Raw genomic sequence first — 15,693 nt, 5'->3', positions numbered from 1 at the left:
ACTGGGTCATGCTTTGGTGCCTGTGCGGCGACTACATTGCGCTCAACGCGCGCTCCGTCCCTGAGCGCTATCCATTCCCTCACATTCATGACTTCGCAGCCAACCTAGCTGGAACAATAAAGTTCAGCTAGCCAGATTTAGTGAAGGCCTACCATCAAATCCCTGTCGACCCAACGGACATCCCAAAATCTGCAATTACGACGCAATTAGGGCTATTCGAGTACGTCCGCATGCCCTTCGGGATGAGAAACGCCTCTCCGATGTTCCAGAGCTTGATCAACGAGGTAACCCGTGGAATCCCCTTCATCTTTGCATACGTCGATTACCACCTGGTGGCTAATATTTTCCCTGAGCGGCATAGCAACCACTTGCGCCTGCTATTTTCTCAGTTTCAGGAATACGACTTGCTTATCAACCCCTCAAATTGTGTCTTTGACGTCCATGACGTTGAGTTCTTTGGCGGCCGCCTGAGTTCCTTGAGCTGTTCAACTTCCAGCCCCATTTTCTTCCCAACATTGTACGATTGTTCTACCACTGACCGAGCTTTTCAAAACCACTAAAGCTCCGTCCGCTCCACTGTCCTGGACGTATAACGAGGAAGAGACCTTCAAGCTGCCAAAAACGCATTGGGAGAGGGCACCCCCCTGGTGTATCCCCTGCATGTTGCACCAGTAAGTCTTATGATGGCTGCGTCTAGTGGCCGCGTTTTTCGACATTTCCAGCGCAACTCCTGGTGTCCACTAGGCTTTTTCTCCCAGAAGCTCGCTCTCCCGCCTGGCTTGCAGGACTCTCCCACCCCCGCACCCGAGGCTAAGTCGAGCGGAGGCGGTAGTACTCAGATAGCTCCAGACCGGATCGCTACCGAGTCCGAGACTGATGAATCGCATGTACCCCGAGACATATCCGACCGATAAGTTCAGAGTCTGCCGGAGGGAGACCGCAGACTACACGCATATATTGTGCGACTGCGTTAAAAATTCAGAAGATGCAAAATCAAGGGCGCTCCCACCACGGCTCGAGGCAGCCGCGAAGAGCTACGACCGAGACGAACAGCACTGGGCCGTCCAGCAGGTCTTCAAGGCGCTCGAAAGGCAGGGACCCAGCGAGCCGGCAACTGCGAGCGGAGACCCACGACGAGTAACGGCGACTTCTTAGATGACGCAGGCCCTCGTCGGGGCGCGCGAGCGCCCAACTGCAGGCGTAAATAAAGTTCACTCCAATCGAATCCAATCCCAGAAGCTGAAGCCTACAGAAGCACGCTACAGGACGTTTGGTTGCGAGCTGCTTGTGGTATATTTGGTGTCCGACATTTCTGACACCTGCTGCAAGGAACAAGCTTTTACGGCCCCACGGATCACAACACCTTGAGGTTCGCTTTTTCTAAGAATCACAACCCTTATGCAACTGAAAAATACGGCACCTCTATTTCATCTGACAGTTTGTCATGGATATACGATGCATTGAAGCCTCAGTCAACGCAGCCGCACATAGCTTCTCCCGTTTCGACACAAAATGCGCGGCCACACTTCGAAGAAATTGCCGTGACGCAGCGTTAGGACGTCGAGCTCAGTGACCTGCGGTCCTCTGCTACTTCATTAGCGCTGTCCGACATGCACTTTCCATTTTCTTCAGGCACTATCACTTGTGACGAGTCAAGGGGTCGAACAATCCCATTCGTTCAATTTCTACTACGCCATTAGGCATTCGACAAGCTACACGGCGGAAGTCATTCGGGAATTCTTGCCACGTAGCGTCTAGTTACTTCCCGCTTTGTGTGGGTGAGTGACTCTTTGTGTGACCCAGAATTCTGACATCCGCCGCTGGGCTCGCCAATGCCTCCACTGTTAACGCTCCAAGATTGCACAAAACAGGAACTCGCCAATTCTGTCCTGTCGTCCACCCGACGCCCAGTTCAATCACATTCATATCAACATCGTTGGCACTCCGCCACCATGCCGATGTGCTCGCTACGTACTCACTTTTGTAAACCGTTATACCCATTGGCCTGAGCCATCTCCTCTCACTGACATAACAGCATTTACAGTGACTTCCGCGTTTGTCAGTAGCCAGAGATCGAGCTTCGGATGCCCCAGCGTTACTACGACCGATCGCGGCTGACAGCTCGAATGTGATCTCTTCCGCGAACTCACATACCTGCTTGGCGTCCGCCATATCCATACTACCGATTATCACCCGTCGCCAAATGGAATGGTTAAAGGTCTTTACCGACAACTTAAAGCGGCCTTGATGGCCCGCCAGTCTCGCTATTTTAGGGCTGAAGACGTTCCTCCCGTCGTACATGGCGTACGTGCCCACCTCTTTCAAGAAAGACTGTGGCTGCATGGTTGCGCAGCTGGTCTACGGTGCAACATCGCGGATGTCCGGTGAATTTTCCACACTAGCTACTGTTGACACGTCATATGCAGCTATGTTTAGCATTTCCAGTTCTTTTTTGGCCGCTTGCGTCCTTAGGTAATGTTTCCTCAGCAGAGAGATGCCTACAGCGAGCTACATTTTCCTACTGCTTGAAGGCATCCAACTATCTCTTACGCTTACATTTGCCTTTTAATTTTTCAAGGTACTCAAGCGGACAAAAAAACTGTTACCAACGACATCAATGAACATGAAGTCGTGGCGATAGACAGAGTCAAACTAGTCTACCTAGGGACTTTGCCATCATCATCCGCTTTCATCGCTGAAACGATGGATGTACCCAATCGCCTGGCATCAAAGACGGTTTATTGGGCACCGCCCCACCACTGCCTTCCTTCTAAAAGGGAGGCTGCCCTGAAGCAGCCATCGTCATCTTCCTCGGTCATCTTTTCTATACGGCGCGCTCCGGCGTGTATGTTTCGTGCCTCGTGATGTGGACTGTGAGATTAGATGAAAATGGCAGAAGAATTTAAAAAATTGCTTCTTCGGTTCCGGCCATTGGCCCGAACAGTTCTCAGCTCTTTCGCTCGCTGATTCACACATTGTTGTAGCGGACCTAACCTAGGCTCCTATAAAACCATAGACTAAGATTCGCCAATGTGGCAATGACAAAATGCACCGGTATGTAAATAAGCATGTGGTAGAGAGGTCTTGACGTCACCGTGGTATTATTCGTCTGCGTTTTAATCTATATAAACCCTGTTTCCTCAAATAGAATTTAGTTGGAGGTTAACGCCTGTCAATCGTACATGTTCTAGTGCGGGTATATGTAGCACTGCTTTTTCTTCAAATAATCATGTCTCGAAAGACGCATTCCTTTGCTTGAACGGCTGTTTCTCGTCCTCTACAGATGAATAGTGGGGACTTATACATCGATATGGTGTAATAAGGCACTTTTTGATCTTGTCACTCCAAGTTGTGGGTGCGACAGTGCGCATATGTGATAAATCACAACGTATTCTTAGCCTTGACAGCTGTGGACCCATGCCGCACCACATGTACAATAGCCTCAAGATCTTCCTTCAGGTATGTAACGATAGCCTCGCTATATATTTCTGCTCAAATTCTTCAAAAATAAAAATCCAAGGACACCTAAGCAATTCTTATGAGTTGTTAACGCGAGAAGAATATTATGCATTTGAAAGCCGCTTAAGGGTCTTTCGAGTGATTATCTTCGCGTGGGCAAGCGAGCGTGTTCAAACGCTTGGCCAAGGCTTCTAGATAGCAGAAGGCCGGTACACTACTAACAGTGGCGTCATGCTACCGTGTTCGACTGCCATAGAATCTATAGGGAACGCTTCCGAGTAAGCCGCGGTGATTTTGACGTCAAAGCTTTCGTCACGCCGGGCTTGGCAATAGAAATTCTAGACCAGTAGCATGACGTCATAAAGCAGAGTACACAGGCCTGATTCCTAGGCTTGGCGCGTTTTCATTTGGCCTTACCAAGACGGAGTTAGAAGGCAGGTGAGAGCTTGCGTGGACAAGGAACGCGCAGGGAACACACGCTTCCGAGAGCAAGAATGACGTGGCGTCGCTTCAATGCCCCTTCAAATCACACATCAGCTGACGCGTATCACTTCTCCAGGTGTCCATACGACACACAACAGCTTTTTCGTTCAAGTGGCCAATTGACGCTTTCGCATCAACAATAAGAAAGCTTATTCATTGATTATCCTCGAATACATAGCCATATCACGCGACATATATCGTTAATGTAACATAACTCTTCTTTCCAGGCTTTTCTCAATGAGGCCAGGCTACCACCCTGGCATACAACGTTTAGCTATCGCAATTTCTTCAGTTCCTGTTCATTTTCAAGGCTCTATAGATGGTCCGCTTGACTTTCCTGAGGCAGTGCCACGGTACTACGTCCATTGACCATTGACCCTCCTCAAGTAGTTGCCCTAACGCTTTCGTCATATGAACGTCATGAGTTCAGAAATGTTATTCCATTATCATCATGCCGTCGTCATCCTATGGTCTTCCTCGTTCCATAGATGTTCTCGCTTTTCAGCATTACATCTTAATCATACTCTCGCCATGCAATCACGATTGTGCCAACGTCGGCACTGTGTCGTCGTCACACAGTGGTCGTTATGTTATTGTTTCTATACCGTCGTGCTTATGTCATCGTGGCCATTTCAGCATCCTCGTTGTAGTTTCTAAATCTGATTCATCATACCGTCATCGTCTTGATGTGTGGTCATCACGCAATCTTTGTCATAGAGTCGTGTGCACACAGTCCCAGTTACGTCATCATTGCCATAAACGCGTCGCCATCCAATTATTCTAATGCTGTCGTCGCCACGACGTCATCGTTATACGAACGTCATCGATTCAGAATCGACATCCCGTTGTCTTCACGCCGTCGTCGTCAGGGCACCTTCGCCCTTTCCTCTACTTCAAGTAGTTCCTCCCCCCACGCTCTATTCCATTGCCCCCTTCCCTTTAAAGAGTGATAAATAAAGTTTCTCATCATCATTATCATCATCGACGTCATTCGTTCTTGTTATTTTAATCGTCGTCAATACGACATCGTCATATGGTCGTCTCTATTCCGCCATGGGCATGGCCGACCCCCGCTCGCGAGTTTCATAGCAGATTCGGCTGATCCTGAAGACAGCGTGTGGCATATAAGCAAAGCAACAAAAATCTCCCGATGACTACTACAGTTTCGAAATGAAGGTGTCTTCAGCATTACAGTACATATCTACATTGCCTGCTAAACGCATTAACGTCGACAGTAAAGGAGATTTTCAAATTTGTGGCTCTCAAATTTTGTGGCTGTTTGAGTTGCCGCTCAATGTCAGCCAAAGAAATCCAAACGTTAGAAAGTGTTCAGAGGAGTATAAGGACGCCTTCACAATGATTGACCATATGTTTGCAATGTTGCTCTTCATAGTGCTTAGTGACTTTTTAGTGTCGGTTCAATAAGGTATTTTCTCCCATTTGTAATAGATCACAAAGAGCATGAAAACTACGTCTTGTGTGAACGGCATTGCCCACCAGCTATATTTCGCGTTTTCGAAATTGCCTCCATTCAGCGTGAAGCTTTGCCTGATTCAGCCTTTATCTATGCGTGCTAAGCATTGGTATTTCATCAACTATGTATTGCACGAAATGCATGTAGCTCACCCTGAGGCTATATGTCCAACCACTTTCACATTGTGTTTAGTCTCCAGCTCGAGGAAATGAGATGCCGCCGTTGCAACAGCTACCTGAAAAAAATGTAGTGTTAGGGCTTTTGACGAACAGCCATAAAAATACAGAAAGAAACTAATTGTTTCATCGAAACGTTCAATATGCAATAATAATAGCGATATTCAATAATATATCAGGGTGGATAGGTGGGCTAGTTGGTAACGCATAATAAAAACGTAGAGCGCTAAAAACACTAAAGACGTAGTAAAAGAAACACACACCACAGTTGTGAGTGAGCGCGTATGTTGTGTGTTTCTTTTTCCACGCCTTTCGTGTTTCTTGCGCTCTAATCTTTTACCAATAATATCGCAAAAGCATATTTTTTCGAAAAGGTTTTACAGCAGTAGTGTTGCTGGTAAGAGTTGCTGCATTTCAAACTCATGTATTCTAGTTGTCTCAAGCGCTTGTACTCCGAAATGATGTGCCACTTGCACTTATTAGTTCACACGTAGTATGGCTGTCAATCTAGAAATGTAAAAAGATTGGACTTGCTATTCCTCTATCTATGACACTAAAGATACTACAAAACCTGTAAAGCAGTTTTACTGTTCGTCACACAATGCCCGGTTGCGTGCTCGCTTTTTTTTTAAATCTTTAGGCATAAGCTTGTATGAGGCCACTTCATTTAATTATGTACAGACGTAGACAGTAATATTTGAAGATGACATTAGTATTTAATTGGAGCTGTTCAGTTGTGCAAGCTATTCCTTTAAGCTATAAAATTTTGTGATGAAGTGGACTGAGAACCAGCGACAAAACTCAAACGAAGAGACACAGGCGCCTGACAACCCTGTCGTCCTGCAAAATCCAACCTCTTTCCCCGCATTTTGTTGTTAGCGCTCTTAACTTGTCCTTAAGATGATTGTTAATAATCTCATCATCTACACACGTCATATGTTGAGGTTCACAGTTTAATTCTGTATTGGTAGGTTTTCTTTAGAAACTGCTTTATAACTCCTGATTTCATGTCTTCTATAAAGCGAATATTTCTACTACCTCGCAAGTAGATGAGGGCAGTTTTAAACGACAGCAAAGATATGATCATGCGTCCGTAGAGTGTTGGTGTTCCTCGTGCGCGCTCTAAGGTACCGTATATATTGTTAAGAGACATTCGGGCGACATTGAAGTATGTCAGTTATCAAGACAACCCAGGCGTACCAAGGCTACATAAGCCATAGGCGCCATGGTCACAGGCGTCCGTAGTCTATGCGAACCAGCTTGCTCCTTGGGAATCGGAGAGTAAAAAATGATAGCTGCCCGCTCTCCTAACCTTATTGGGCGTGGTTTCAACAGATATTTCCTTTAAATAATTTGTTTTGCTTCCTCTAATTTCTGAGAATATTTTTTTTGCGACAGTGAAGTTGAACAAACCTAAAATGATTGCGGTCAACCAGTTTGAGCGTTGGAAAAATTGGAGGACGCTTAAGCTTCGCCTTCAAGAGTGGGACGCGACAGCGTTCCCGTCGACCCGCCAAGGGGTCGACAATGCGCTACGGCACAGCGATCACTTACGATGCGCCCCGCATCGGACTTAGCGCCCACCTATCACGCGGTGAGCGTCGAGCAACGCAGCGTTCGGCGTGGCAACGAAACGTGCGCCTGAGCGAACGGAACGAACCAAAGAACTCGGTGTCTCGGAGGGGAAACGATCTGCGCCAGCCAAACGTCGTGATCGGCACGGGCAGAGAGATAGTTATCTAAACCGGGAGCACGGCGAAGCGTCATCAGGGGAGAGGGAGTCCCGCGACGCGCCTGGCAGCGGTCCCAATGCGCGCGCGGCGCGCCTCCTGTCGGGGCAGCGCCGTACATTGAGAGGAGGGGGGTCTTCTGTGTTTGCCGCAAGATGGCTCTGCGTGTGCGGAAAGCGCAGAAGAAATGCAGCGGAAACGCACTTCGCAACTCGTGTAATTGTGACTTCTGTACGTTACATGTTCATAATTACCGATATACACCACAGTATAACTTTCCACGGCTCGTTTCGAAGGCAACACCGCATTCACTAGAGGCGCGTTTGCACCGCTTGGAAGCATCGAACTCGTGGCTGAGTGGTAGCGTCTCCGTCTCACACTCCGGAGACCCTGGTTCGATTCCCACCGGGCCAATCTTGGAAGTTGCTTTTTATTTATGAAGCGCCTGCCGTGATTTATCGCTCACGGTCAACGCCGCAAACGCCGACGCCGACACCCGACGCCGACACCGACGACACCGGCTTTTCTGCGACACGAGCTCCTTAACGCTATCGCGTTAAAATAAATGTATAACCACTAACTCACCAAAATTAAGTCCGACGGCAAGGGAACCGCTGTGAAGCGTCTCATCTGGCGAGCGATGACTCCCTTGGAGACGACGAGCACCAACAACGCGGCCAGAGAGAGCAGTGCCGTGGCGAGGCTGCTGTATGGAATACTCTTTGCCACGTGGTAGACTGTCTGCGGTAGAACTTAACGTTATAACCAGCAGCAGGCAAACAGGTCATGTCTCCAGCATAAAAGTACTTGTTTAAAACTTGTCAACAAAAACTATCCAAAGCGAAAATCTAGATCTGAGGGAGCTGATGCGAACCAATGTAGGACAGTGTCATAATCATCAGCAATAGCTTATTTTATGTCCGCTGCGGGACGAAGACCTCTCCCTCGGATCAGAAATTACCCCTGTCCTGTGCCAACCGATTCCAACTAGCGCCTGCGAAATTCTTAATTTCATCACGCCACCTCGTCTTCTGCCGTCCTCTAATGCGCTTCCTTTCTCTTGGCACCCATTCTATAGCCCTAGTGGTCCAACGGTTATCTAACCGACGCATTACATGACCTGCCCAGCTCCATATTTTTTTTCTTTTAATGTCAATTAGAATATCGGCTGTCCCCATTTGCTTTATGATCCCACACCGCCCTCTTCCTGTCTCTGAACCTTACGCCTAACATTTCTCGTTCCATCACTCTTTGCACGGCTCTTATATTGTTCTTGAGCTTCTTTGTCGTTTTTCAAGTTTCTGCCCCATATGTTAGCACCAGTAAAATGCAATGATTGTAGATCTTTCCTTTCAATGATAATGGTAAGCTTCCAGTCAGGACCTGACGACGTCTGCCGTAGGAGCTACAATCCATTTTTATTCTTCTGTAAATTCCCGTATGATCAGCGTGTCCTGTGAGTATTTAACCCAGGTAAACGTACTGCTTCACAGACACTAGAGGCTGACTGCTGACCTTGAATTCTTGTTCCCGTGCATGGTGATTGACCATTATCTTTGTATTCTGCATATCAAACTTTAACCCCACTCCTAAACTCTCTGTGTTAAGGCTCTGAATAATTTGTTGTAGCTCGTTTCCAGTGTTGCTGAACAGGACAATAATATCTGCAAATCGAAGGTTGCTGAGATATTCGTCGTTCATCCTCACTCCTAAACCTTCCCTGTTTCACAACTTGAATATTTCTTCCAAGTTCGCAGTGAATAGCATTGGAGAAATTGTGCTTCCTTGTCTGACCCCTTTCTTAATAGGTATCTTGCTACTTTTAGCGGAGAATTAAGGTAGCTTTTAAATCTCTGCAGATATCTTCGAAGATAATTACGTAAGCGTCCTGTACTCATTCATTACGGAATCCATCCATGACTGCTGGTATCTACTGAATAAAATACCTTTCCGTAATCTATGAAGGCTGTATAGAAAGGCGAATTTTATTCTGCGAATTTCTCAATTACCTGATACATGATATGGATGTGATCCGTTGTAAAATATTCTTTCCTGAAGCCAGCCGGTTCTCTTGCTTGACTGAAGTCAAGCGTTGCCCTTATTCTAAAGGAAATTACCTTGGTGAATATTTTATACAATACTGGGAGTAACCTAGTATGCCTACAATGGCTCAATTCTTTAACGTCGGTCTTTTTGTGGCTCAGTACAATGTTGGCATCCTCCCTGTTGTCTGGGACACTAAGTTATGAGACATTTCCTATAGAGGGTGCGCAGCTTTTCAATCATGATGTCTCCTCCATCTTTGATTAAATCGACTGGTAGTTCATCTTCTCCGGCCGCTATTCCTCGTTTCATGTCTTTCAAGCCCCTTCTAACTTCATCGTTAGTTATAGAAGCCTCTGTAACCTATTCATTACTACTGTGAATGGAGGTGCCATGGCTGCTTTGGGTGCTGTACAGGTGAGTATAAGATCCTTCCGCTGCTTTTGGTATATCTTCAAAATTGCTGATGATAGTACCCTGCTTATCGTTCAGTGCATGGCTTGTTCTAGGCCACGTTTTCTTTTCACGGATTTCACGCTGCATCCATTCTTTACTGCCCTCCTAAGTCTTTCTCACGTTATAATTTTTAATATTCCTCATTTTATCCTTCTGGATCAGTTTCGATAGTTCCGCATATTCTATCTAATCTCTTGAGTTGGACACTCATACTTTGTGGTTTCTTTATTAGCTCTTTCGTTACTTTGGAAAGCTTATCTACTGGTTGCCTTCGTGCGTTACCTCCCTCTTCAATTGCTGCTTTTGAAGCCAACCCAGTGACCGCTTTATTCATTACCTCTATGTCGTAGTAATCTCTCTGTTCTAAAACTGCACATTTGTTTACAAGTACCAGTCTGAATTGATCTGCTTTTACCGTGTAGGTTGGCCTGTTTCTTCTTGACCAATTTTGGTCTTTCTTTTTCGAAATTGAAGTTAATCCTAGACCTCACTAACCTATGATCACTGCCATTTACCTTACCTTACACTTCTACATCCTTCACTATGCTGGGATGGGCTGAAAGTATGAAATTAATTTAATTGGTTGGGTCATCATTATGGCTTTTCAGGTACACTTTCTGTTGCTACGGTTCGTGAAGGTGGTGTTCAATATTCGCAGCTTATTCTATTCCGCGAATTCTACCAGCATTTCTCCTCTAGTGCTCCTTGAATCAATGCCATAGTTGCCAACTGCTTGTTCACTAGCCTGCTTTCCCCCTACTTTTGCATTGAAGTCACCCATTACTACAGTATACTGAGTTTCCACTTTCTTCATCGCTAATTCAACACCTTCATAAAACTGAACTATTTCATCATCATCATGACTGGCGGTTGGAGCATAGACTTGTACTGCCTATGTTCTGTACCTCTTACTAGGCTTTATTATGACTACTTTTACCCTCTCATTATAGCTGTGAAATTCCTCAGTGTTGCCCGGTATGTTCTTATGGAATTGGAATCCTGCCCCGTATTGCTTCTTATCTGGGAGTCTCCTATAGCAGAGGACGTGGCCACTAGTCAGCATTGTTCCTGACAAGTTCTTCTAACCTAAGGCCAATGATATCGATAACATGCCTGATAGATCCTCAAGGAATCCTACTAAGCTAGCATCGCTCGAGAAAGTTCGGGTGTTAAACGTTGCCCGGGTTAGTTTCCGTTGGCGGCCTGTCCATGCCCAGAGATTCTTAGCACCGTCTGCTACGTTACGGGTCTGACCGCCGCCTTGGTCAGGTGCTGCGTAGCTGCTGGGGACTGAGGGCCATTGGTTACGCGAATGAATCATTTGGGAGGTAATGGCCGGATACTGCACCATGGAGGCCAACACTGTTCTGGTGAAGGAGTATATTTTGTTGAAACTTTTTGGGTCTGGCAGTGGGACCATACTATACCTGAATTAGTATAGCCCCACTGGCTTTCGGCATTTTTGCCGGTATCCGGTGCCATCGAAGATTTCAGATGTATTGTACTGGAGGAGGTGAAATCGAGTTTACCCCCTTCAAACAAAAAAACATCTAGGATTCGAACTTCTGACCATAGCAACCAATCATCTAAGATAGCTCAGTGAGATAACACTGCCGGTGGTGAGGCCCTATTAAGGTGGAGAAGTCCGGCCCAGAGGGTCTTACAAGTCTGAAAACATGCTTGAATTTCCCATGATAGACGGGTAGCACAATCTAGCAATATTTGTAAGCCATTCTTGCATTGTGGTTCTGGAGTCTCCCGTACGTATGCAGTCAAAATGACGGCTAGGTGCAGGGGACATTTTTCAACGGAATATATTTATTGCAATACTGTGCTCACCAAAGATAAACCTTATATCACGTTGTCCGTCTGCAGGTAGCTAATTAGAAGCATAAGAGGACATTCTACAGCATTGTCGATAATATTCCTGCCTTTTTTGGTGTGCTTTCTATACGCAAGCAAATATATATATAGAAACTGTTCAAAATGCACTGGCAGAATTGAGGGTGCCTTAAGTAAGACACTACAACCGGTTTTTCCACGAACCAATTTTGGTTTCCTTTACAGGGAAGCGTTTCTGTAAGGACGTCATAATGCTGAAGGCAGTCACGATGGAGAGAAATTCATGAGGTTGTGAAACTATTTCAGGTTCACTCGGTCATCCGCTGTGCTGCTACGTTGGGTGGGGCAACAACTAGCACCAGAATTCAAGACAGACGTTAAGGTATGTGGTACTTCAGCAGAAGCAGAAATTAGCGTGTATGCTGAAGAACGTCGGGAAATGACATTTCGTCAATGTCGTCCTTTCTGAGAAACGAGCTGAACATGATACGCGCCCTTGTCAACAACCACACCATTGTTCAGCATGAGTTAGCTCCAGACAAGTTTGACATCAGTCACGCCCAAGAGTTTGTACCTGGACATAGCTTGAATATCCCATTGTCCGGTGCTAAAACTTACGTGGGGCAGAAACGGCCATTCATTAATAAATGGTTAAGAGAGCACAGTACGTCTGTCAAAAATACCAGAACAGTGTATCCCTACAGCAACCGATCGTGCATTTGCTCACCACTTTGCACAAAACCAGAGGTAGCACTCACACATAACTGCCACATTTCCAGAGAAGTGGACAAAAGTTTCAGTTGATTTGGATTAACTAGAAATGCTGTTTCTGCAGACAATACTTTCTTGGTTATGTGAATAAGGTGGCGGCGTCAACTCATTTCACGTGTATATCTATGCTTGTAATTATTTGTGAATGCGCCAATAAAATTTACAGCGGTGATTTCAGTGCTGGGGGTTTCTGTCGTTTTATCAATCATATTTGGCTACACATGTGCAGTTTTATATCTTATTCGAAGGTATAGCAAGTCCTTACCAAATTCGGCAGGAGGAGGAGGAAAAACTTTGTTTGCTCTGGTTAGAAATTAGCGGTGGCAGATGTGGTCGGCCGTCTTCATGGTCTTCTTCCCCGTCTGCGTAGTGTCGACGCCCCTATCCCAGCGCACCACTGAGGGCGGCTACTCGGTGACAGTGCCTTACTAGTCCATGCTGGACGTTCGGGTCGCTACTGGAGAGCACCCTCTGCCACTGCTCCGCACTCTGGTCTTTCATTTGGCTGAATTGTTGATTGATAACACATCCCAATGTAATGTGATATAAGGTTGGCTTGGTGCCGCACCAGGGGCAAATGTCTCTATACTGGGTGGGAAACATCTTCTTAGTGTGTTTAGATTTGGGTATGTTCCTGTCTGCAGCCTCCTCCAAGAGTTTGCTTCATGCTGATTTAGGCTGTTGTGGGGTGGAGGGCATTTAATTCGGACCCCCTTACAGTAATTCAGGATGTCAGAGTAGCCCAAAGTATCGCACAGCTCTCGAGACTCCAGCCGACCAAAAGGGGAAGGGAACTACTAATACGGCTAGGTTTCACGGAATCAATCAAAGAAACCAAAACAACGGATGAGGTTCCTGATGAATATCGGAAAACATACACTGTTAGCCCCCTACCCAAAAACATGGACCCAAACCTCCACACGGCGCGAAGGGACGCAATGGCGAAATACGTCGAAAAGTACCTGGCCAAATTTGACAAGACGCGTGAACTCATGATGTTACATACGGATTACATGTAGGCTTTCAGGCGCATTTTCATTCGATCTTATTTCACATATTTTAGACATTTCTACCATTAGAACAAGGGTTATAGAAATAGGTTTCTGTGAATTAATAATGGCTCCATTCTTTTTCTCGGACGGATGAGTCTGATAAGCGCTTGTTCGATACGTAGAGAAGCGGACTATGCCATGGTGTATTTTTAGTACGACTCGTTTCAGCACAGCCGGACCATCGTGCGATTCCACTCACTATTGCGACATTTTTTTTTTAAGTGGCAGCGCTTGCGTGCGAGCGTGTGTGCGTGCACGTGGTTTTATGTGTGTATGTGCGTGCGCGCGCATACGATTGTGTCTCTTGTGCTAAGCAGCATGCAAGCGCCGCGTCATTTTTGCTCTTACTTCCTGATGTGACGTTACAATAACTTTTGTCGCACACACAGTCGCACAGTTCATGAAGCACCAATGTATGAACGTATGCGCCTCTACGGAACTTTCGTACAGTGGGTACCTGTACCTTTCGCTTGACTGCTTTCGCAGTAGGAACTTCCTGTGATTCTTTTGTACCAGCGGCGAACACAAAATGTGTACCTTCCGCACAATTATAGGAATAATGGCCCCATAAAAGCCTTACGTACTCCATCGCAGCGTCATTTGCTAAATATATTTTGAACAACATTATTTTTATTCGAGGGGCCAAGCCACAGCTTTAAATGTGCCTCGTACCTTTGACAAAAGAACCATTGCTGTTATCTTTTAGTTTACTTTGCTCACCAGTGGTGTACCAAAAAGGCCCTTGCTAGACTGGACGCCGCTTCCGAAAACTGACGGCAGCTGGCTGACAATGACCATGACTGCGCAGCCTGTCAGAAATCCCTCGGCCATTACGGGAGATATAATGGCGGCCAGCCGGTCCAACCGAAACAGCCACAAGGCAACCTGCGAACAGAGTCCCCATTATTCTGACACATTTGAAAAACTGCAACTGAGACGGTTCTTCTAGTTCTCTTTAGCCATTACTTCACGTTTGCTTGACAACAACAACAACAACAACAAGAACCACAACAAGGGGCCTGTGTCTTCGCTAAAATAGTGCTACATGTTCTCGTGCTTTCTATTCGAAAACCTGTGAAGCATGGTACATTTTCCCACAATCAGCCGCTGGCACCAGTGAATTGTCCCTTTTCAAATCTTTTTTTTAATACATATCTATGGCGGTAGGTGACGCTGTTTTTTTTTTTTTGTGTGTGTGTGTAAATGTTATCACGTTGTAGTAATGATGAAGAAAACAGTCGCAATACTGTGAACGACAAAACTTTATATTGGGCGAGCCTGTGCCCACACAAGCGAGAGACACTAAAAGCACAACGATAGTGGCAAACGCAGTCGGCGATCATCGAAGTGTGACCTGCGGTACTAGCGCGTCGGCTCTTATACTCGAGTCACCGAAGGTTCTAGAATAATCACTGGTGCCCTGGCGTCCTCCAGAAAGTTCTGCATAATTCGCGTAACGCGCACGTAAAAATCATAGGACACAAGGTTTGCTGAAAGCAGACGGCTAATAGAACCATTGATACTACTCGATTAACTTCCGATAGATGCAGTCGCGTTCCGCGCTGAGAGATAATATTTTCTATACGGTGAAACGCCCCCCCCCCCCCCCCCCCCCGCTCCAGGGAACAAAAACAAGTATACGTGTCAATATTCACAGATAGCTCCTGACTTTTAAGTATGGTATATATAAATTGTGCTGTTGCACGCGGTTCCATATTGTGCACATGTTCTTGAACGTTAGCTTTCTCTTTTTTTGGTGCTCTTCGGCTCAGTAATGCGCAAACCGTGAGAGTATTATTCTATACGTGAATGGAACAAAAAAATAAATTGATGTTTAACAGAAAACATTCGTATCTGAAATTTGACTCATTCTTCCATTTTTTTTTTATTATCTGCGTCCCGGAGCTCACTGCTCTTTCACTATATTAGTTATATTCATGCTCCCTGACACATATTCTTCACGGATATATTTTCAAATTCGCTGGTTCCCCTGGAGTTTATAGAGATGAATGCATCGTCAAAGTTGTGAGCTATTAGATAGCTGTACATTGTTGCCTTTTTAAATGCAATATTTGTTTGGAATCGGCAATTGAATGTTGCGTGGAACTCCGTCACACATTTGGTGGCAACATATTCATTAGCATTACAGAATATGCAAAGATCCAAACGTCAAAACAAGCGTAAACGTGCTGTAATTGTGAACAAAA

General features: G+C 45.8%; 1 protein-coding gene across 1 annotated transcript in view; it reads right to left on the bottom strand.

The window, feature by feature from the left end:
• The window catches only part of LOC135921467 (sulfate transporter-like), a 108,025-nt gene that overhangs the window by 70,980 nt on the left and 21,352 nt on the right, over window positions 1-15,693 (bottom strand). The window contains exons 5-7 of the mRNA XM_065455828.2: window positions 14,207-14,371; window positions 7,908-8,063; window positions 5,569-5,651 (exon numbers count right to left, since the gene is read on the bottom strand). Coding sequence (XP_065311900.2) covers window positions 5,569-5,651; window positions 7,908-8,063; window positions 14,207-14,371 — 404 coding nt within the window. The remainder of the gene's footprint in view (window positions 1-5,568; window positions 5,652-7,907; window positions 8,064-14,206; window positions 14,372-15,693) is intronic.

The sequence above is a fragment of the Dermacentor albipictus genome, chromosome 10, assembly GCF_038994185.2.
Source record: "Dermacentor albipictus isolate Rhodes 1998 colony chromosome 10, USDA_Dalb.pri_finalv2, whole genome shotgun sequence".
Classification (NCBI taxonomy): domain Eukaryota; kingdom Metazoa; phylum Arthropoda; class Arachnida; order Ixodida; family Ixodidae; genus Dermacentor; species Dermacentor albipictus.
Note: the sequence above shows the minus strand (reverse complement) of the source record. Positions and strands in the feature narration are given on the sequence as shown.